Source organism: Uranotaenia lowii, chromosome 1 (assembly GCF_029784155.1).
Source record: "Uranotaenia lowii strain MFRU-FL chromosome 1, ASM2978415v1, whole genome shotgun sequence".
Classification (NCBI taxonomy): Eukaryota; Metazoa; Arthropoda; class Insecta; order Diptera; family Culicidae; genus Uranotaenia; species Uranotaenia lowii.
In genome coordinates, this window is record NC_073691.1 from 99,203,250 (window position 1) to 99,225,834 (window position 22,585).

At 39.5% G+C, this 22,585-nt stretch overlaps 2 protein-coding genes across 2 annotated transcripts in view; both read right to left on the reverse strand.

Annotated features, from left to right (window-relative positions):
• Window positions 1-22,585, reverse strand: part of LOC129745158 (E3 ubiquitin-protein ligase UBR1-like) — a 104,931-nt gene that overhangs the window by 19,457 nt on the left and 62,889 nt on the right. The gene's annotated exons all lie outside the window — the stretch shown is intronic.
• LOC129745148 (uncharacterized) lies at window positions 17,807-21,448 on the reverse strand. The gene is made up of 2 exons (XM_055738065.1): window positions 18,689-21,448; window positions 17,807-18,621 (listed from the first exon to the last, which is right to left on the reverse strand). Exons 1-2 carry the CDS (start codon window positions 19,658-19,660, stop codon window positions 18,496-18,498), a joined length of 1,098 nt encoding a protein of 365 aa, XP_055594040.1. The 5' UTR covers window positions 19,661-21,448; the 3' UTR covers window positions 17,807-18,495.

Sequence of the window (22,585 nt, forward strand, 5' to 3'; positions counted from 1 at the left end):
TGCGCCGTCAGCCTACCAGTGCAACCAAAATTTATTTGAATATTTATCTCTCACGCTATGAAATTGTTACACCTAATAATTGATTTACACTATAAGCCATTGTTCGTACAACACCAAAATGCTATCTCTTTTTAACGGTTAGTCACCGTTGATTATTATTTTTTTATGATAGTTTAATGGCATTGCGGTGAACTTTTTACTACGAAAATTGATAGAAGAATTACAGATTGAAATTAAATGACGGAGAGACAAAGCAGATGCTTAATAAAAGAAAATTGAAAGATGTTGAAAGTGAGCTGAGAGCATATTTTTATAGAAAGCTTCAAAGGTGCGTTCTAGACCCTTTGTCCCGCATCAATTGAATGGCTGAGAGAAGTAATAGCGAGAGGCGCAATTACGTTCACCCATACATCCAACCGATGGATTGGCAAAGCACGTGCTTCCCAATCGGACAAAAAGTCTCTTCAATCTGTAATTCTTCTATCAAAAATTTTCGTAGTAAAAAGTTCACCGCAATGCCATTAAACTATCATAAAAAATTAAAAAAAATGCTATCTCTTGCATTATTTTGGAAAGACGTTTTTATTAGGAAAAACCAACTAATCTTTTTCATCTTCATATTATATTTAAATTTATGAAGAGTTCAACACCGTGTTTTTGTTTGTTGATTTCATTTATCGACCTTATCGATGGAAATTAAAAGAACATAACTAAGAACAATTCAACATTATGAAAACTCTTTTCAAATAGATGTTTGGATATTGAAAATGAGAGAGTAGAATTTTATAAGAAACATTTTAATCACATGCCATCAATTCATTCCTCATGGCTAAACAAATAGGTAAACAAATTAATAAATAAATAAATAAAAGGGAACAGTTTCGTGTTTGATCATTCAAGAACTCTTCCATTTCCCAAATTTTACTTTGTCAGTGATGATGGATTGTTGTTGTATTTTAAATACATTAAGTTATAACTACGAACACAATCTAAAATTAACTTTTCTTGCCTTTAATAATGATTACTGGTAGAATTTGAATATTTATTAAGGATTTTATCTTTGATAACTTAATAACTTGATAACTGGATAGAATTAATTATTTTCATTTTTAAATTAATCATCTGCTAATTTCGAATAAATTCTCTAAAGTTCAAAATTGATATATTTTCCTAATCGATAATTCACTTTTCAAATTGTGATTGAATTTTTCAACCAAAACTACAATTGTAATTGAAGAAAAGAAATGTAAATGAATATGGTTGATAATTTACATTATTATCAATGATTCTGACCTGATCGGATTTTTTTGTAAGAGTTCTAGTTTAATTTGTTATCAAGTTTGGTGCTATATTTGATCAATTCTTCTTTTGTGCACGGATTGTTATGTCAGAAGCTTCAAATTCTGGCTTTATTCCAATTTTTAATTCGCATTCCGTTTCTGATGTTTTGAATATACTTGCTTGTTTTTTTTGTTCAGAATAAGAATCAACATTTCGAATGATTTGTTAATGCCTAACCGGAAATAAAATTGATTTAAAATTTTGATTCTGATTTATTTTGATCCGTATCAGCATCTTTTTTTCGAGTTGGTGTGATGACTATGGGTTTGAATTGGGTTTTAGAAATCAATTTGCCTATTTATTGTCCTTTTTTTTGGTATAATTTCTAACTAATTTTTAATTCTCACCCATGGCCATGGACATGTCCATCGAACGGGTCTGGTGTGCAGCAAATATTAAAGTCTCATTTGAAACTGCACACAAGCCCCCCCCCGCACTCGCACTCGTCAAATGAATGATTTTTTTCCGCAATATATTTACGTTTTTGACTGATTTTTGAAAATTTGGAAAATCACCCCCCCCAAGAGCCAGCTCTAGGACCGCCCCTGGCTTTATCCAACAAGCAAACCTCGAAGATCAAACTCGTCCCACGAACATACCCTGCTTGAAGATGATTCTCAACACGTATCCCCAATTACCAAGCCAAATAATTGAAAACCCGACAGCAGCAAGTTTGAACAGTTTTTTCATCGACCAAACAGACCAGCCTCGCGTAGAGAGGATCTTCCCAGCCGTAAACTGGAATCGAGTGTGGAGCAATATTTCATCGTCTCGCCTATCGACGGGCGTGAGATCACTGCTCTACATATGGACTAACCAAAAAATAGCCCATCGTCAGCTATTGTACACACAACGGCGTGTGCCCGACGAAAACTGCGAATACTGTGGCCAGGTAGAGACAGTGGAACACAAATTTTTTTCATGCCAGCGAGTGAGAGCCGGCGTGCGCTTACTCCAACAGAAGATCAACTTGCAGTTCAACGATCATCAAATAGTTCTTGTGAATGATCTTATCGTACCGCTACTTGATGGAGTAGAGCTTGCAAAACGCATTGCAATATTTAAAATTTTAACTAAATTTATTGATTTTATAAGTGAACGCAATAGTGTAGTAGATGTAGATGCATTAGAATTTCACTTGACAGTAGAATAATTACAACATGTATGTACATAAACCTAAACTGAACAATAAATTTAAAAAAAAAAAGTGAAGATTATTTTGGGTGTTGGCGCTCTTTCAATCCTTCATGACTGAAAATGTCTGCATTTCAAATGAATATGAATATGAACAGCGCACACAGTCATCGAAAATTGAAAGGCGGTTTCCAGCTTTCATTCCTATTGGATTGAAAGCCGGGCTCGTATTCGTTCAATTGGAAAAGACTGACAGCAATGATGGCTTCATGTGAGCTTGAAAGTCGAAAAGCTTTATTGTGACAGGAATAAGTGTTACGCGACTTTGAGCTTGTGTTGCGTTCGGCTTTCAATGATTGAAACGAAAATTTGTCACTCTGGTCTGAACACGAAACAATAATGTAACCATATTATAGCTAGGGTTACCTATTCTATTCTATTCTATTCTATTCTATTCTATTTTTATTTATTTAAAGAGGATTTAAACCTTCGTGGTCATTCACCCTCTGTATCGAGGAATTTGTTACATTTAAGTTTTAAAGCTAAATTTTTGATATTAGATTTGCACTTTGTAAAAATTTTACTAGCTTTTCTTCATTGGCTGGATGCAAAGCTTCTTCTATCCTATGTCCAATGCCGCTGGATTGTCTGTGTGTTGCATATGCTCTGCATTCTCCGATGATGTGTGAGGCGGTGAGTGGTTCGTTACAGGTGCCGCAGGTCTGGATTCCTTTGGTAAAAAATTCGGCGTGGGTAATGGCTGTGTGACCGATACGCAGTCTCGTCAGAGCTCGTTGTTCCGATGAGTTTTTCCTGTCCTTCCAAGCAAGCGTCGAGGTTTTGATTCGTCGGAGGAACAGTTGAACATTTTCATCCCAATCTGACTCCCATTTTGTCCTTATTTCACTTCTCACCCAACTGATAATGTCTTGCGCTGGAATATCCGTTGTAATTTTAGGACCACTTCTCCCTTCTGCAGCTAGTCTATCGGCTTTAGTATTCCCATCAATCCCAACATGACCAGGTATCCAGCATAAAGTACCTTTTAGTTTACGCAGCTCTTGTTCAATACTCTGTATCTATGGATGTGTGGATTTCCCAGATTCAACTGCTGTCAACACGCTTGCCGAGTCCGAAAAGATAACAGTTTTGTATCTTGACTTATTTGAAACATTTTTCAGAGTATTCAATATCGAAATCGCTTCTGCCGAGAAAATGCTGCATTCATCCGGGAGTTGGAAGGATATATCCCTCGAGTTGTTGGTGATGCCGAAACCTACACGTCCATTTGCAACAGAACCATCCGTGTATACAGCCAGATGATTTTGATACCGTGCTTCCATACGGTTTTTAAAAATTTGTATCGCCTTGTTGTTGTTTTCGCCGACTTTAAACTGTTTTTTAATAGTCCAATCGACATTAGGGGCTTCTATGTTCCAAGGTCTAGTACCCACGGTAAAAGATCGACAAACGGTTGGAATTGATTTTCCGGTGAGCGATTGGAAGATCTGTAGGGACCTCTCAGTGGCAGGAGTAGTTTTCCCATGTGGTTTTTCTAAAAGTCGTATCGCATGGCAAGTTAGACGTTCGGTGAAATTAAAGTTCCAAGGTAGAGTACCGTTTTCAGCATGGATGGAAAGTACTGGGCTGCTACGCATTGCCCCAGAAGATATACGCACGCCTGCGTTGTAACATGGCTTCAGTGGGTTAACAGAATTTAAGCCTTTTCTGGCTATCGTGTTTATTGCGTAATACATTTTGGACACGACAATACTTTTAAAAAGGGTTAACAGGCATTTGCGATTCCCACCGTATGGGTGACCACCTATTGCTCGGAGTAGATTTATTCTTGTTTCAAGGGCTGCTTTGAGTTCAAAGATATGGGGGGAAAAGTTTAGATTTTTTGTAAACGTTACGCCTAGGATTCGTGCTTTTTTGACTTGAGGAACACTGTTGTTGTGGATACGAACATCAGGTATCGTTTTATGTTTCCTTCTGTTGCATATATGCAAGATGCTTGATTTTTCAGAGGATATCGTGAATCGGACTTGGTCGGCCCAATCAACGACAGCTGAGACTGCCCTTTGCAATTTTTTTCTTGTGCTTTTGACTTGGGTCCCAGACACCATCAACAAAATATCGTCAGCATACACGTACACTTGAATACCACGGCAGGGGCGGTCCTGGAGCTGGCTCTTGGGGGGGGGGGGGGGGGTGATTTTCCAAATTTTCAAAAATCAGTCAATAACGTATCTAAATACATGGCGAAAAAAAGTTCATTTGGAAAGAGCGAGTGGGGGGAGGGGGGTGGAGGGGGGGTTGAGTTTACAGTTTCAAATGAGACTTAAATATTTGCTGCACACCAGACCCCTGCAAAGGACACGTCCATGGTTTGTTTGAAATAATAACAATACCAAAAAAGGACAATAAATAAGCAAATTGATTTCCAAATTTCCAAAATTTGGAATGAAGCCATAATTTGAACCAGAAGAAAAATACATTAAATATAACATCAGATTTGATAAAAAATTAAACTTGAATTCTAACAAAAAATCAGATCAGGTCAGAATAATTGATAATAACGTTAATTTTTAACCATATTAATTTATTTGTTTATTTTTTGGATCCATGAGGAACCAGTTGATGACATGTGATTAAAATGCTTTTTATAAAATTCTAATCTCTCATTTTCAACATCCATACATTTCTTCTAACTTCCTATTTGCCAACAATTTTCATAATGTTAAAATGTTGTTAGTTATGTATGTATGTATGTATGTAGTTGAACCCACCAGTGGCTGATAGGTCTTTCGACCCGAGGCGGTACGGGAAGTCTCGATCACACATTCAAATATTGTTCATGCTTAACTCACAAACAATAATTGCAGCACAACCAAGGGGTCCGTTACCACTGGCTTGGGACAGGTTTGACTCATCTTACTCACTTCAAACTGTTCGAAACAAACAAAGATACCTGGAAAGGTCCCTAAGAAACCTATTCCTGATTCCAAATTTGCCGAGATACTCCGGCTGGCTTGAACCCACAATCCATTGTATATCAGTTTTCCGCTCGTTTGATGCCCTGTCCAACCCCCCACTAGTCCCCAATAATAAAGTTAAGCTATTTTATTATTTAACTAGCTGACCCGGCAAACTTCGTTAAGCCTTTGAATTTCGCAAAAATAATGAACATGTAAATAAGCAGAAAATAGGTAAGTAATTATTGAAGTAATTATTGTAATTAATGAAACTGGATTGTTACCTTCAAACGGAGTAAACAGTTTTTTGAATATTTTCGTAATACTTCTGTCAAATCATTGCCTACCACCAGGGGCAAAAATTTTCGAAGAAGATTGACTTCCAACAAAACTGGAAAGCGAATATCTTCATTTACAGAGGATCCTTGACACCGATAGTTTCAATTTATATTAACCAGAAGATAAGTGCCAAAAAATGTTTTGTTGAAATGTGTCGTCATTTTAAGCAGTTTTGATCAACTGTCTTTCCTTTTTCGCCAAAACCATGTTTGAAATTTTCTTTATCGTATAGGTACCAAATTTGTAGAAATGGCTTAATACTTTTCATGATTTGAAATTTCGCGATTTTTTTTAAGCTGCAAATATATAAATATCAACAATATACCATTCTGCTTTTCGTTATCTATCATGCATTTGATATGTTCTCTGTATTAGATAATTTCTTCTTAATTTTTAAAATCATCTTTTTTACATCGATTTTAACTTTATCATATTTATCGAGAAATGGATGCTCAAGCACTGAACAAAGAAAATAAGAACATTCAATATATGTGTATGTACATGAAATTTTTATTCACAGCAATTTAAAATCAAACGGTTATGAAATCTTTTTTTACTTTGAGATCTTGAATTCAAAATCAGAAATGAAATTCAAAATGTCTTTGCAAATCTAATTCAGTTTTCGTTATCTCTGTTTTGGATCTTGAATCATATTTTCGTCGAGACTAAAATTTTTATTTTCCAAGCTTCTTGTATTTGAAGATGTTATTGAACCAATTATCTGTTCCTGATTTCTGATACTGAGTGTTGGATCAAATTATGAACTTTATTTTTACAAAGTCAACCCTATTTATATCCTTAATTTTGTTCAGTTTTTTAGCACCTTAGTATGAAAGGAAGAAGTGGATAGTATCTAACATTTCCTTGGTATTCTGATGAAATTCTTATAGAATTACAAAGTTTATATCATTCTATTCTCGAACTAACTCATTACATTCTTGACGTTTACAAAAACCAAGTAAATCAATTTATGGTCGTCTTATTCTAATAACTAAAAATAAGACGTTCTCTTGGTATTATACCATAAATATATCATTGTTATCTGTTCAGTTGTTTTGTATATGTCAATACTTCCACAGTCATACGTAGAATATTATTTTTCATAAATAATATGACAGTCTTTCATTTAACCGGAAAATAAACAAAACAAAATTACGGAGTAAATAAAAGAGATCAGAATTTTTCCCGAGCGTATCCTGTTCAGGCAAATTTATTTGATTTAAAAACCTAACAATATCCGGGCATTTGATTTCAAAATTGTCAATCCAAAATTCGGGCAATACCAAACAAATTTGGGCTAAATTCAGAAACTACTCAAAAAAAAAAATTAAAACGAAAAGCAATTCAATAATTTTGTTTTCTTCGGAAAACATCAGAAATTTCGAATCGTATTTTAAGCATCTAGAAACCGTGCATGATTATTATGTTAAAAGTTGCTCAAAAAATTCCGTTTTAGTACGCAAAATTTAAAAAATAATAACTTAATAAGAGATTTTTTTTAATTGGCAAATGAAATGACTAAATCCGGAAAATTCGGGTTTTTTTCAACCAAAATCCGGACAACTGGACGACTTAACCAGGCCCTTTAAATTTTGTTTTATCAATTACCCGGTCAAGTCCGGGTAAAACCGGACAATCCGGCTAGCTTTGGATAAATCAGCTTTAAAAGTGTTAATGTTGCCTTGATGCTGAAGCAAAAATGACACTTTTCGAAAATAGATATACTCCATGCCGGCTTATTGCCTTCTTTTTTTCACCCCATACGGAAGGTGAACAATTACAACCAAGTATCCATTTTACTGGTTCCACGTGAAAAGTACACTTGTAACGAAAATGGGCGCCAAAACTTCCTATAGAGAGACGGATGAACATTAGTAAGCCTTGATTGCTTTTGGCGCCTTCCTACTCTGGGTGATTCGAATGAAAAAAAAAATGGAAATTGGGTGCCATGACTTTTATTTGATACGAATAAAAACTAAAAATTAATTTTTCAAATTCCACAAAAACATTTTCGAAATTATCTCTCCGTTGTGTTATTCTTCGCGTGAAGACGAACACAACAAAAAAAATCGCTTGCAAATCGGATGATCCAGTGAAGAGTTTTGCGTGTTCGCACATTTCTGTATGGGCTGTCTCTCTCCCTGTTTTATATATATATAGATATAATGAAATTTGAAACGATCAATGTTCAAGTGGTACTTAGCTGATTTTATTCCTAATGTTAAAATGTTGTTAGTTATGTTCTTTAAATTTTCATCGATAAGGTCGATAAATTAAATTAACAAACAAAATCACGGTGATTAAACTCTTCATAAATATAAAGATAAAAAATATTAGTTTTTAACATTTGAAATTTTTTTTTCTAATAAAATCGTCTTACCAGAATATTTCAAGAGAATGCGTTTTATTGTTTATGTTTTAATGATTGATTTAGTAGATTTTGGTGCGATGAACTCGAATCTTCAACAATTTTTTTTAAATGAATCAGTTTTGAGTGAAGTCAATCATTTGATAATTGATGAACTTACAAGTTAACATGAAAAAAAACTGATTCTGAAAAATCTACAGTTTTTAATAATTCGGAAAGACAAGTATTTCTGACATTACTAAAGAAAGTTTTTAAAAACAAGGATTTTATTTCATTTAAAAAAATTTGCTTAAGGCTGAAAAACGATTCTTTAAACATTCGTTAAAAGTCTTTTATTTTACAGAATTGAGAACGTTCAATTTTTTTTCACAGAAGTCGAAATTACTTGCGTTCTTGGGGAAAGAAATAAGGTATTAACCCATATTTTGAATTTTAATTGTAATGTTTAAAAGATTTTTTCAGAAAAGTGCAGAATTTTTTTTTTTTGTCTTTATTATAGAGATTTTCAACTTTTGTTGGTTCGTCTCTTTGAAAAATGATCACAATATTTTACAATTCGTTCAACAAATAACTCTCTTTCAGGAAATATAAAATTTTTTCTTCTTCGACAGGATCGTTTGATAGAGCATTTCTTAGTGATGTGTCAATTTGGTAGGTGTCTCTGGGTCCTTGAAACTCGGGACATTCGATGATTATATGTTCTACCGTGAGTCTTACATGGCATACGTCGCATATCCTTGCTGATCCACCTGATATGTAATGTTGATGAGTGCTTCTGGTGTGCCCCACCCGAAGTCTTGATAACAACACCTGCTCTCTTCTGTTCTCCCTGTCGTTCCATTTTCTGGGGTCACCTTTAATTTTGGCCAAATTCAGGTTCCTATTAGACCTCCATTCGGTCATCCACGAGTCCCAAACTTTTGATTTCACCCAGTGATAAAGATCTTCCTTCGGTATTCCTACTTCGTATTGGTCTTCGTTGCGTCCAATGGCTGCCAATTTGTCTGCTTCGGTGTTACCATGGATTCCAGAATGTCCGGGAATCCAACAAAACGTGAAGTTATTTGCACATGTTTTTTGAATATGTTGTATCCAGGGGTGCCGATTTCGTGGGTTTTCCATAGCAAGCAATACACTTGCCGAGTCAGAAAACACTGCGAAGTTTCCAGTGGAGCTGTTGTTGTGTAGAGCTGAAGCGATTGCAGCGGCTTCCGCTGAAAAAACCGAAATTTGTTCCGGAAGACTTCGTGCAATTTCCAAAGAATTACCATAAAGACCAGTGCCAACTCTGTCCCCTAGTTTGGATCCGTCTGTGAAGAGTTTTTCGTAATTCCGAAATTTTTTTTCTAATATTGAATTGAAACAGTTAATTTTTAAGCTTTTGACTGTTCCACCGTCGATCTCCTAAGCGAACTACCCGCTCTGTGTTTGGTAAGTTCAATCCGGTGTATTTCCTGAATATTTCTCTAGCGTTTTGATAGAGGGATACATTTTTATTGGATTTTTCTGCAATACTTATAGCTTTTTTAATAACAGTAAGTGCCACAACTAAGTGGAATGGCAAGACACCGGATTCTGCACAACAAGATAGAGCGGGGGAACTTGGAAGCAGTCCACTAGCGAAACGAATAATTTTATTATAAGTGGGTCCTAGTATGGATATGACTTTATCAATTGAATGGCTTGTTATTTCTAGTCCGTAGAGGAGTTTGCTAGTGACGATGCTATTTCCGACATTTAAAATAGTGTTGCGGTTGGAGATGGTACGTTTTCTACTGATCATTTCAATGAGGCGCACACGACTAAGTGTTTCCTGCTTAATTTTCCTGCAGTGTGGATCAAAGGTGAGTCGCCTGTCGAAGGTTATTCCCAAGATTTTTGGTTCTTTTTGTAGGGTATCGGTATTCCGTCCAATTCGATTTTAAGCTTCCAGGGAATATGTTTTTCAAGACAAAAGTGGCTCCTGAGACATTTCTCTGGAGCCATCGTGAAACCCATAGATTTGGCCCAATGCGATATTTTTCTCACAGCTGTTTGCAATTTCCTTCTGTTTAATTTTATACTTCGACCTGTCACAACAATAAGGATGTCGTCTGCGTAGACTAGTATATTTACCCCTTTGTTTAAGTTTTTGAATAGAGTGTTCATTGAGATCAAGAACAAAGTGACAGCGAGAACCGAACCCTGAGGGACTCCGTTTTCTTCTTTTTTGATTGAAGAATGTGTATTTCCTATCACAACTTGGAAAGTGCGATCAGTTAAAAAGTTTTGTACGAATTTACCGAGTTTTCCACCAATTTTCCAGTTGTATGCCTTTGAAAGGTCGAGCGATGCGATGTCCACGTGGTGGCCGTTTGAAAATGCATCTTTAAAAATTTCTCCCACATCTGCAAGGTACGTACTTGTCCCATATCCTCGGCGGAATGCATGTTGGCGCTTGTCTAACAGTTCGCTTTCTTCTAATAGAGTTACAAGTCGGCGGTTCACCATTCGTTCCATGATTTTAGAGGGGCAACACATAAGGCTAATGGGTCGGAAGCAGTGATTGAATTTTGCTGAGCATGAATTGATCAACCCTCTCTCGCTCACTGCTTTACTCGGAAGCAAAGGTTGCTTTGAGGCAGCGAAAACGACAAAACCGATGATGCATACGCTCTCAATATGGTAAGCCTTCAAGAAGCAGTATACATTCGAGGCAGCGAATCCAAAAAACCAAACGAATGGCTCTCACTCATCTCCTGTTACATTCTTGAGAAAACCGAATTCAAAAGGCAGAGCAAACCCGAGTCTCCTCGTTTGTGCCTGGATCGAATGCGTGAGGTTTTTCTGCTATTGCTATTATTGCACAGCAACCGCACGCAGGCAGCTAGTTTTTTCATTTCTTTTTCTTCCCCCCTCTTTCACCATACGTTGCGGGCCGTGCAACGCAATAAGTTCGGTTGTTTTTGTTGTTGCCTCAACCTTTGCGGTCGGCTCGAGTTATTCAAATTCAACAACGTAAATGAGTATGTGTGCCTCGTCTTCTTCATGCATCATGTAGCAATCGAACGTTGAGAGAGTTCGTTCGGGGCAGCAAACGGATAGTGTCTCTCAGAGCAGATCCTCCTCATGGGGGGAGGTTTGAATGAATGTATATGTATCGTCTCCTGTATAGCTATGCGAGGCCTCAAAGTGTGTATTTTGAATGCCTCTGATGAGAAAATTGGTGAGGATTTCAATCACTGGTCGGAAGTGACTTGGTTCTTGGCTTTGGCATCCATTTTTCGGTATCGGTACGACAAGGCTAGTCTTCCAAATAGCAGAAAAATCGCCTTCGTTCCACAATCGATTAAAAGTTGCGAGAAGAGCTGATTTTGCTGAACTGGGAAGGTGTTTTAGCATCGGGTATCCTATATGACAAGGGCCAGCTGATCGTCCTTTAGAATTCTGGAGTGCGAAAAGAAATTCATCCATTGTAAAATGTTGGTTGTAGTCCACTTCGGTGTAGTCCATGTGATCGAAAAAAGTTGCATTCGCTTCTGCGCGTTCTTTTTGAGCTCGAAAATTGGAACTGTAGTTTCGTGTAGCTGAGAGCTCTTCGAAGTAATTTCCCAAACCTTCTACAATTTCAGACATATCGTCAGTATAGTGGTCGTTAAGTTTGATGAAGTATCCTTGTGCTCTTCTTTTCCCATTCAACGAATTCACCCTACTCCAAAGCTCAGTGCTAGTCGATTGTGGGCTAATTCCATTCAAGAATTCCTCCCAGCTCCGTTGTTTGCTTTCAGTAATGATTTTCCTGCAATTATTCCGGGCTAAACAATATTTTGTGTGGTATTCCTCGAATTTTGGGTCGTTTGGGGGTAATCTCCTAACAGCACGTAGAGTTTTACGGCGGATTTTCACGGCAAGGGCAACCTCATTATTCCACCAGCGCGTGGCTTTTTTTTTTGTTTTTTTCCGTCAGTTCTTGGAATGCTATTTTGGCTAGCTTGGTAAAAAATCTGATTAAGTTCTTCGATTCCGTAGCTAGCATGTGGGTCAAGATGGTTTTCTATCTGTGTCTCAAAGTGTACCCAGTCGGCTTGATCGTAGACCCATCGTTGTCTACGGCTGATAGATGGGGAGTTTTCTCTAATGGTGATTTCTATTGGGAAATGATACTACCCCGAGGGTCATGGTGAACAAACCAGTCCAGGGTATTGACAAATTCTCTCGAGCACAATGATAGATCTATAGCAGATCGACTTTTACCACGGATGAATGTTTCCATCCCGTTGTTAAGAATTGTTAGATCGTGTTTCTCCGCTGTTTCGAGTATTGTTTTTCCTCGCTGATCTGATTTCAATGAACCCCAAACCGGATGGTGTGCATTAAAATCACCCAGAATGACGTATCGACCATGGAGTTGACTGATTAATTTTGATAGTTGTTTTCCTAACTCAGGAATTTTTCCAGGCGGTAGGTAGATCGAAACAACAGTAGTTGGAGTATGGGTATGCAATACAGCCCCGATAGCGAGAAGAGTGGAATCGAATTGTATGAGTGAATGTGGTGTAGGATTCCTAATTGCTAGTGCTACGTTTTGATAACACGTGTCACCATTTTTTACATACCACGTGTACTTACCGCTAAACCAATCATCAGTTATAATCAAGCACATATTTTGTGACGGACCGTGGACTCAAATCGTAGTACTAGAATCGATGTGTATTGTGTGAATCTCATAACACCGATCCACTGTGATGAGCTCCACACTCTGCTCAGTGTGCAACAAAAAAACGGATGACAAAGATCGAGTGCATTGCTATGTCTGCCGCAAAGCTTCTCACTGTCACTGTTCCGGACTCACCGCTACCGGCCTCACCGCGGTTAAAGAAAACGTTTCACTTAAACACGTATGTACACGATGCATTAGTGTGCGACGAAATGTGAATCCAGAATGTGCAAAACTGATGTCAATAGTGCAAACTAAAATTGACAACTTCAAAACAGATCTGCTAGCTGATATCGCTCTTCATCTTGGAACCCCTAAAACGACCCAGCCAACATTTGCACAAGCTGTTATGACCGCTACGGAAAACTCGAAACTGCGCACTAATAATAAAACTACTGGCCTCACCCCCAAACCTGCCACATTCACCCCCAAATCGGCCACACCACTGCCTACAGCTGGTAAGCTGAGATCAGGGAAACAACGCCAACCTGTTGCTGCATTTACAAACACTCCAAGTACCACAACACGCCTCAGCTCAACTGAACATACAGCTCGTACTGCTACATACGCTACACCCAAGTCACCCGTATCCCGCGCTCTTTCGAATCGTCTGATTACAGTCTCACAAACTGTGATCATCAAGCCCAAGGAGCCACAGGATGCGAACGCAACCAAAAATGAAGTTCAAAGTTTGCTGGACCCCGTAGAACTACAAGTTAAGTATGCACGGTCTCTCCCGAGTGGTGATCTGGCAGTCAGATGCGCCTCTGTCGAGTCAGCTCAAAAACTACTAGATGCCGCTAAAAATACACTAGACACAAAATATTTCACCGAACTTCAATCACCATTGAAACCCCGATTAAGAATCGCAGGCTTTTCCGAAGACATCGATGAATCTTCATTCATGACTTTGCTTGTAAAGCAAAACAACATTTGCGACACTTCTGCCATGAAAATCATTTGTATTGCTGGACAACCAAATCGTCGATTTGCCGTCATCGAACCGGACCCCAAAACTTTTAGTTACCTTCTTGGTCTGAAACGCGTCAACATAGGTTGGAGTCGCTGCACAGTTTCCGAACAGTTAGATGTGCGACGGTGTTATAACTGTTCTGAATTCGGTCATATCTCGGATAAATGCACTAAAGATCTATGCTGCCCCAATTGCGCTGATAGTCATAAATTAGCTGACTGTATGTCCACATATACTAAATGCATCAATTGTATACAAGAGAATTCAAAACATGAAGAGCCCATTCTTGATATCAATCACGCCGCATCCAGTTCAGATTGCCCGATCTACCAACGTAGACTTAAAGCAACAAAAAAACGAACTGATTACAGCAATGTTCCATCTATGACGTAGCAATCATCAACTTCGAAGCTTGTGCCACATCGAAAAATCTTCAAACGCATACATACCGGATCAACATCCACTCCAACAGACGCCGACCGATCAGCTGATTCTTTTTGGGATCATCAAATCATTACCAGCGACGCTCGATCATCTAACTACTACAACGGCTCAGCACTCTCCCAACCAGTTGATTCTCCTGGTTTCTCAGGTAATGAATTCTTGGGTATATGCTCAGTCGAAGCTCCCGCAGTCCCTACACACCAATTAAGAGAAATCAACTTCCAGCCACATCTCAACTCAACCTTGACCACGGCCAGCATCGCTCGATCGCTTAAGCAACAATTTGGATCAGCATCCTCTCTTGAAAGTGCACACCGACTTCATCCACTTCGAGCACCCATACATCTTGGCTCATTCTCATCGAACACAAACGAAGGTCGACCAGCTGATCATCGCTTCAGCTTACGGACATCTCAACCAGTCGATTCTCCTGGTTCCTCAGGTAAAAGCTCTCTCAGTATATGCCCAGCCGAAGCCCTCACAGTACCTACACACCAATTAAAAAAGTCCGTATTGCAGACAAATGCAACTGTACGTTTGTACTATCAAAACGTGCGTGGACTGCGCACAAAAATTGATGATTTCTTCGCATCTCTCAACGCCGCCGACCATGACGTCATTGTTTTGACGGAAACTTGGCTAAACGATGAGATATACTCTCCGCAGCTATTCGGTCACGATTATATAGTGTATCGGCTAGATCGAAACCCCGCTCTATCAGGAAAGTCACGTGGTGGTGGAGTCCTCGTGGCAGTGCACAACACATGGAACTCACAGATTGTGTCTCTTCAGAACTCCTCTGATATCGAACAACTCTGGGTTAAGTTGATGACGTCACACTATAATATTTTTATCGGTGTTGTTTACTTAAGTCCAGAACACGCGGCCAACGAGTGTGCGATAAGCTCACATATGGATTCTGCAACAGCTGTTTCAAATCTGCTGCATCCTCACGATCTTCATTTAGTTTTCGGAGACTACAATCAGCCAAATATTGATTGGAACATGCTACCTGCTGGCTACGCATGTCCTAACCCAAATTCCTCTGCGCTTTCTGCTTCGAGTTCTGTCCTTGTGGATCGTATGACATTATTAGATATGAAACAAATCAATGCTTCAAAAAACATGAATAACCGCACCCTTGATCTTCTTTTCGTCAATGACGCCGCATTTGAAAAGTGTTCTGTTGGAACAACTACGGAACTATTGGTCCCGATTGACAATCATCATCCAGTAATTGTTGCTGAGGTCACCATTGCACCTATAGTACGCTATTACTCTCCCCCTGAAGGCCCAGCTCTGAACTTTAGAAAAACCGATTTTGACACACTAAACCTTGCGCTTGGAAATATTAATTGGCGATTTCTAACCGAAGCCACCTCCGTTGATGATGCTGTCATCACATTCACTGATATAGTGAATCAACTTATCATTCAAAATACTCCATCACCTCGCACTCGTCCCAAACCACCATGGTCCAACCACCTGCTTAAAACTCTCAAGCGCAAGAGAGCTAGCGCCCTTAAACGTTACTGTAGAGATAAGAATCCATACTCAAAATCTGCCTTCACGTATGCAAGTAATGAATACAGAAAGTACAATCGCCTACTTTACTCTAGATATTCGATGCAAATGCAAACCAACTTAAAACAAAATCCTGAAAAATTCTGGAGATTTGTCAATGAAAAGAAAAAGGAAAACGGTCTTCCTGCTATGATGTTCCTCGCAGATGAAAGTTGTGAAACTACTGCAGACCAGTGTGAATTATTCGCAAAACATTTCTCAAGTGTTTTTTCCACAGAGAATGTGAATGAGACTAACATTAGGCAAGCATTGTCGTTTGTACCAGCTAACGCACTTAATGTTGCTGTGAAACATTGTTCTTTGAGGCAGATTAATAACGCAATAAGGAAACTAAAGCCGTCTTACTCACCGGGCCCCGACGGAATACCACCGATCGTTATAAAACGTTGTGCGGAATATTTAAGCGCACCATTAGCGCTTCTCTTCAATCGCTCACTGTCATCATCTACGTTTCCCCTTCTGTGGAAAAAATCTACGATGTTTCCAGTATTCAAAAAAGGGAATAAACAGGACATACAGAACTACCGAGGGATTACATCTTTGTGCGCTGGCTCAAAGCTATTCGAGATATTCATTACCCAAAGCATCCTGAGTCAAATTAAAACGTACATTTCTTTTGACCAGCACGGTTTTTTTCCCGGAAGATCAATTTGTACTAACCTCACCCAGTTTACATCATTTTGCCTAAAAAATATTGAGAACGGACTTCAAATTGATACGATATACACAGATTTAAAGGCAGCATTTGATCGAGTGAACCACCAACTGCTACTAGCAAAGCTTGATAAACTCGGTGTTTCACAAGCTTTCATCACTTTGCTAGCGTCCTACCTCCAGAACAGACAAGTGACGGTTAAACTAGGATCTTATGAATCTACTGAATTTTGCAATCCATCTGGCGTGCCGCAAGGCAGCAATCTAGGCCCGTTACTTTTCTCGCTCTTTTTTAATGATATACTGCTCAATCTACCGAATGAATGCCGACTTTGCTATGCAGATGACCTGAAGCTTTTCTACAAAATAAAATCCGAAAGCGACTGCACCATACTACAATCCATCATTGATACATTTGAGCATTGGTGCACGATTAATGAGCTGACAATTAGTGTGTCAAAATGTGCTGTAATTTCATTCGCACGCAAAACTAATGTAATTAATTGGACATACAGAATCTCTAACGTGGCGCTAGAACGAGTATCCTCGTTTAAGGATCTTGGAGTCATTCTCGACGAAAAAATAACATTTCGTGAGCATTTGAACGGTCTTATATCGAAAGCCAACAGGAATTTGGGATTTATAACAAGACTATCGAAGGAGTTCAAGGACCCATACTGCCTTCGTTCGCTGTACTATTCGCTGGTTCGTTCCCACCTTGAAACAGCTTCAATTGTGTGGTGCCCTCATACAGCATACTGGTCTCAAAGAATCGAAGCAATTCAATCGAGATTTTTGAAGTATGCCCTACGATTTCTTCCATGGAACAACCCAAACGAGCTTCCAGACTACAAACACCGCTGCCTCCTTTTAGACATGGAAACACTCTACGAAAGGCGTGTGATAGCACGTGCTGTTTTTGTGAAAAAGCTGATCAATGCAGAAATCGACTGTCCAGCCTTGCTTAGACAGGTCGATATCAATGTACGCCCTCGTACTTTTAGGAGTTCGGAATTTCTTCGGATCAACTTTCAGCGGACCAACTACGGACAACAAGAGCCACTACGCGCTATGTTTAAGGTGTTCAATTGGTTCTACCAGTTAAACGATTTTCACACGTCCACAGAGACTTTCAAATCAAACATAAGAAAATCTCATCTATTCCGCAGCTATACTCATGTAAATTGTTGATGTTTCTTATTGTATAGTTTTAAATTACCTTAGTTTGTTAAGAATTCATGTAGACTCAGAATGTCAGATGAAATAATAATAATAATATAAATATAATATAAACCAGGAGTTGAGTGCTTTAGTCTCTACTCTATGTAACTCTTGAAGTGCCAAAGTTGCTGGTGGATTGAGAGAGATGAGTAGCGAGAGGTCGTTGAAGTTGTTTATGAGTCCGTTTATATTCCACTGCAGTGCAAATCGATTTGAGCTGCTGTAGTTCAGTAGGTCGTTTGAAGAGTTGTAGGATCCAGTAGATTCGGAACTGTGGTAGTTATCGGTTGGTACGTCGGGTGGGGCAGTTGTCTCGAAGGTGGATGGGTGGCTATCCGTCGTGTTGGTCGTGTTGCTATTTGACTGGTTCTCGTGTACGTGTCGTCGATGTTGCGCGAATCGAGTGCTGGTACCTTCTCCTGGATCCCAGTCGGGTGAATCGGTAATCAAAACATGTTTGATTGATTTCGGAAGTGTCACGCTATTCAGCCGTGTTGAAGTTGTTTCTGGAAGATGTATAACGGAAGGAACTGGTCGGTTTGCATTTGAATGAGAACAAACCTGAGTGACCCCCGGTTGCCAATCACTAGCAGCCACCGAGATCCCGTGGATCAATGGTGGGGCCTGTGAGAGGCTGTGCGGGAGGGGGGGGGGGGGGGGTGTTGCAGTTCGAAAGTGTTGCTCTGTTGAGGCCAGGTGGATGTGAGTGCTTCGGATCTCGCACGGTCCTTCTGGTGGGTTGAGCGCTGCTGCGTAGACGAGATCATCGAGCACGACTCGATCTGTGGTATTGGTGGTGTTGGGCTGAGCAGATCTTCTGTGGTATTTTGTTGCGAAGAGTGGCTCGGGTGGTGAAAAGTTGATCTCTGGCACAGTGACGTAGATGTCCCTATGACAACTGAAGGGATATTTTGGGCAATATGGGCTGTTGGGATTATCATTTTAGGGGTACAGACCTTTGTACTCCCCGACTGCCAATCACTAGCAGTCACCGAAGTCCCGAGGATCAACGGTGAGGCCTGTGAGAGGCTGTGCGAGGGGGGTGTTGTGTTGTCACCCTGAAGAGTGCTGTTCTGCTGAAACCTTGAGAGAATTTGTGCTGTGAATCGGGATTGGTCCCCATGGTGAGTCGAACGCTGCATGGGTGAAATAGTTGCGCGAAGCTCAATCTGTGGTGGTGGTAATGTTGAGCTTGGTAAAAGTTCTGTCGTATTTTGTTGCACGATGTGGTTCGGGTCCTTGTGTAGCGATGATCTTTTGGACGGTGATGTATACGTTCTTGTGGTGACTGAGAGGATACGTTTGGCAATATGGGCTGTTGAAATTATCATTTTGGGGGTACAGACCTTTGTACTCCCCGACTGCCAATCACTAGCAGTCACCGACGTCCCGAGGATCATCGGTGAGGCCTGTGAAAGGCTGTGCGGGGGAGGTTTAGTGCCTCCAGATGTGCTCCTTTGGATTGTTGAAGAATCAAAGGCAGAGTGTCGCATTGGATGTTGAAGGTTGGGGAGCTGTGGTGTCCTAAGCAATGACGCAGATGTGGGTGTGGTAGATGCTGCAATTTGAACACCGATAGAGACTGGTTGATTTACATTGATGGGGGTACGAACCTGAGCACCCCTCGGTTGCCAGTCACTAGCAGCCACCGAGATCCTGTGGATCAACGGTGGGGCCTGTGAGAGGCTGTGCGAGGGGGGTATGATGTCTCTTGTGTAGTCAACCCGGGGAGAGTCGTTCTGAAGTGTTCCTGGCTGTGTGGTGGTAACCGTTTTTTTCGATGTCTCTTGTGCTTGGAGTAGATGGGGCTTGACGGAACGGCAGGTAGTTGTTAATAATGGTGATGTTGGTGATTTTTTTTCACATCGCTGAGATTTTTTTGAGTTGTGTTTGTAGTTGGGGTTTGGTTCTAATTTTGATTTTCTCATATTGGTTAAATTGAACTTGCTGGTGATTTACTCGCTATCATCGAGCATTTCAATCTCAGTTGAGATCTCTATCTCATGGCTAGGTTCAGGGCAGTTGTTTATTTTTTTGGGTTTTGCTGTAGGTGGAGATGTCTCCATAATTCTCTTCCGACTAACACTGCGGCTATGGTTTTGAGAAGAGTCAGAGAGCAGTTGTTGGGTAGATGTTTTTTGTAAATTGCGAGGATTGTTGTGGTTGTTGTTGTTGTAGCTTGGGCCGGAATCTTTGCGTGAAATTCTTGATTTGGCGATTGTTTCAGCGTTAAGAGGTTTTAGTGGTTTGGATGTGGTTGAGTTTACAGTATCAGGATTTTTGAATGCGGTTTGTATCTGGGATTTTAGTTCTGCCAGCTCGTTTTTAAGAGACACATAGTCTTTCATTTGATTTCGGACTTTTTCGAGCTCTTCTCTAAGGAGTTTAATTTCTCTGTCTTTGTCAGAAAATTCTGATAGACGATGCTGAACTTTACTCGAATAATTTGCAGTTTTCGTGGATTCCTCGATTTCTTTTCTGGCTTCATTGAAGGTGATGCCCCTGTCGGTCTTAAGTCGGATCACCGCCTCTTCCCTTCGGAAGATCGGACAGTCTTTTCTGACCGGTGAGTGAGGTCCTTCGCAGTGCCGACAAAAAGGGGAGTTTTTGCATTGCTGGTTGTCCGGTGTGGTATGTGTTTGCGAGCAAGTAAGGCAGACCGTTTCGTTGGTACAATTCCTAGTGGAATGTCCATAAGCGGAACATTTCCTGCAGATCAGTACTCCATCGTAGTATGGTCTCACATTTGTGCGAAGAATCCCAAAGTAGATGTAGTTCGGGCGTACCGTTCCCCTGAATGTAAGCACAATTAGCGGTGTATTTTTTGTTTCGTTTTCGTTGATTTTTTTTGTGATCCGTCTGACTGAAGTGATTCCTTGTTCTTTTAATTCGTGGAGCAGGTCTTCATCCGAGACATCGAAACGACGCCCTTGGTGAAGTTAAACCTTGGGTGGTCGATTACTTCAACTTCGGTTTTGTTTTCATCAACAAGATGCGTCATAGAAGTGAGGGCTTTGTATAAAATTGGCGATTGTGTTCGAAGTACATAACGAGCTCCTCGGGCTTCTTTGGCCGCAGTAACCAAATGTCGGTTTTCGTAGCCAATTACTGCTTCAATCGATCGTGCAATAACGAAAGGATTTGAAGGCAGACGAGGTTGATCAATTTCTAGGTTAGAGTTGTCACATTCTTTTTCACATTCTTTGGCTCGTAATTGTAAAACGCGGAGGACTCCGTCGTTATGTCGAGAAGTCATGTATGCCGGTAACCTTTTTTCCCCAGGATAGGGCGGGTCGCCCGGAGGTGGCCCCTCCATAGCGTTTCCTTGCTAGCGAATATTCTTCAAGTGCTATTTGTTTGGATCACTTATAAGAACAATGGCTGATAATTGAAGAAAAGCACTCGTGTTTTAGCAGTTTTAATTCACTACAGTTTTTGGGTTTTCTGCTCCAAAACTTTGTGAACTACATAGAACACTGCTTCACCGATAATGTTTATGAATTGTATGAACGATATTTCGATATTCGATAAAAATCAATTGATTTTAACAGTTCATAAAAAGACGCGTACCGTATAGCTCGAGTGCACGATTAGAACTGAGTGCAGAATTTACTTTAATAATTTTTAACGTATTTCAAAATAATTTCAGGCACCAACAAAAATCAAAACCAGCTCTTGCATTCTTTTCATCTAAAAAAAATGTTGATTCTGTGACCTTGTGCCTGAAAATGCGTTTTTGAAAAAAAAAATTTCATATCAGCATAAAATTTGTAATGATTCAAACAATTTTTTTATCTAAATGATTAATCATCAAAGTTGGATGAACTTGATAAGATACACTTCTTTAAAAAAAAAAAAACAATATTACACGACCATGATGCACACTGCTTCTCCTCTTCCCTTTAAATTTCATTGAACTAAATTTGAGGTTTGTATTAAATTTGAAATTAGAGAAATTTAAAAAACTTTCTCTACAAACATATTTTGATATCCTTTAAACAACTTATGCATCCCTTTAAAAAACAATCTGCGAATCTTTAACATTCACTGCGAACAACTGTTGATAAAAAAAAGATCATTTTCGTCATTTGTATATTCAGCAGTTTAAAAAAATTCTCAATTTAAGAACTCTTTAAAGAATCTTCCGATATAAATGTAATTTTACAAATGAAAAAATACACACATTTTTATAGAAGAAAAAATGAAAAAATTCTCAAGTTATCTAAAATATTTTTCTTGAGTATCTATATATCACCGCAAAACTCTTACCAATATTTTAGTGATTCTCGTTTAGCAACAATACCTCTGAAAATCCAAACATTTATTTGAGAAAGTGTTAACAATTGGCATAACGAGGCATAACGTTGATCTGTACAACCCTCAAAGTACTCTGCAAAGTGATCCTGAACAGGATCCAGGAGAAAATCGACGCTACACTCAGACGGCAACAAGCTGGATTCCGATCCGGACGATCATGTGTGGACCACATCACAACGCTACGAATCATACTGGAACAAATCAACGAATTCCAGGACTCTCTTCTGCTGGTGTTCGTTGATTTCGAAAAAGCATTCGACCGACTTAACCATGAAAACATCTGGGCGGCTCTAAGGCGACGAGGGGTCCCAGAGAAACTAGTCCATCTCATCGAAGCACAGTACGAGGCATTTTCGTTCAAGGTCTTGCACGACGGTGTCTTGTCCGAATCAATCCCGGTAACTGCTGGAGTGAGACAAGGATGTATTCTATCACCGCTACTTTTTCTAATCGTAATGGATGAGATTCTGATTGGATCGATTGACTGTGCACCGAACCGAGGATTGCCGTGGAATCCTTCAACAATGGAGCAACTG

Excerpts from the sequence above, each read along its gene's own strand:
- LOC129745148 (XM_055738065.1), bottom strand. The coding sequence starts at position 19,660 with ATGAGAAAATCAAAATTAGAACCAAACCCCAACTACAAACACAACTCA. Across the intron at positions 18,622-18,688 it reads GGCAGTCGGGGAGTACAAAG|GGACATCTACGTCACTGTGC; the intron begins GTCTGTACCCCT and ends CAGTTGTCATAG.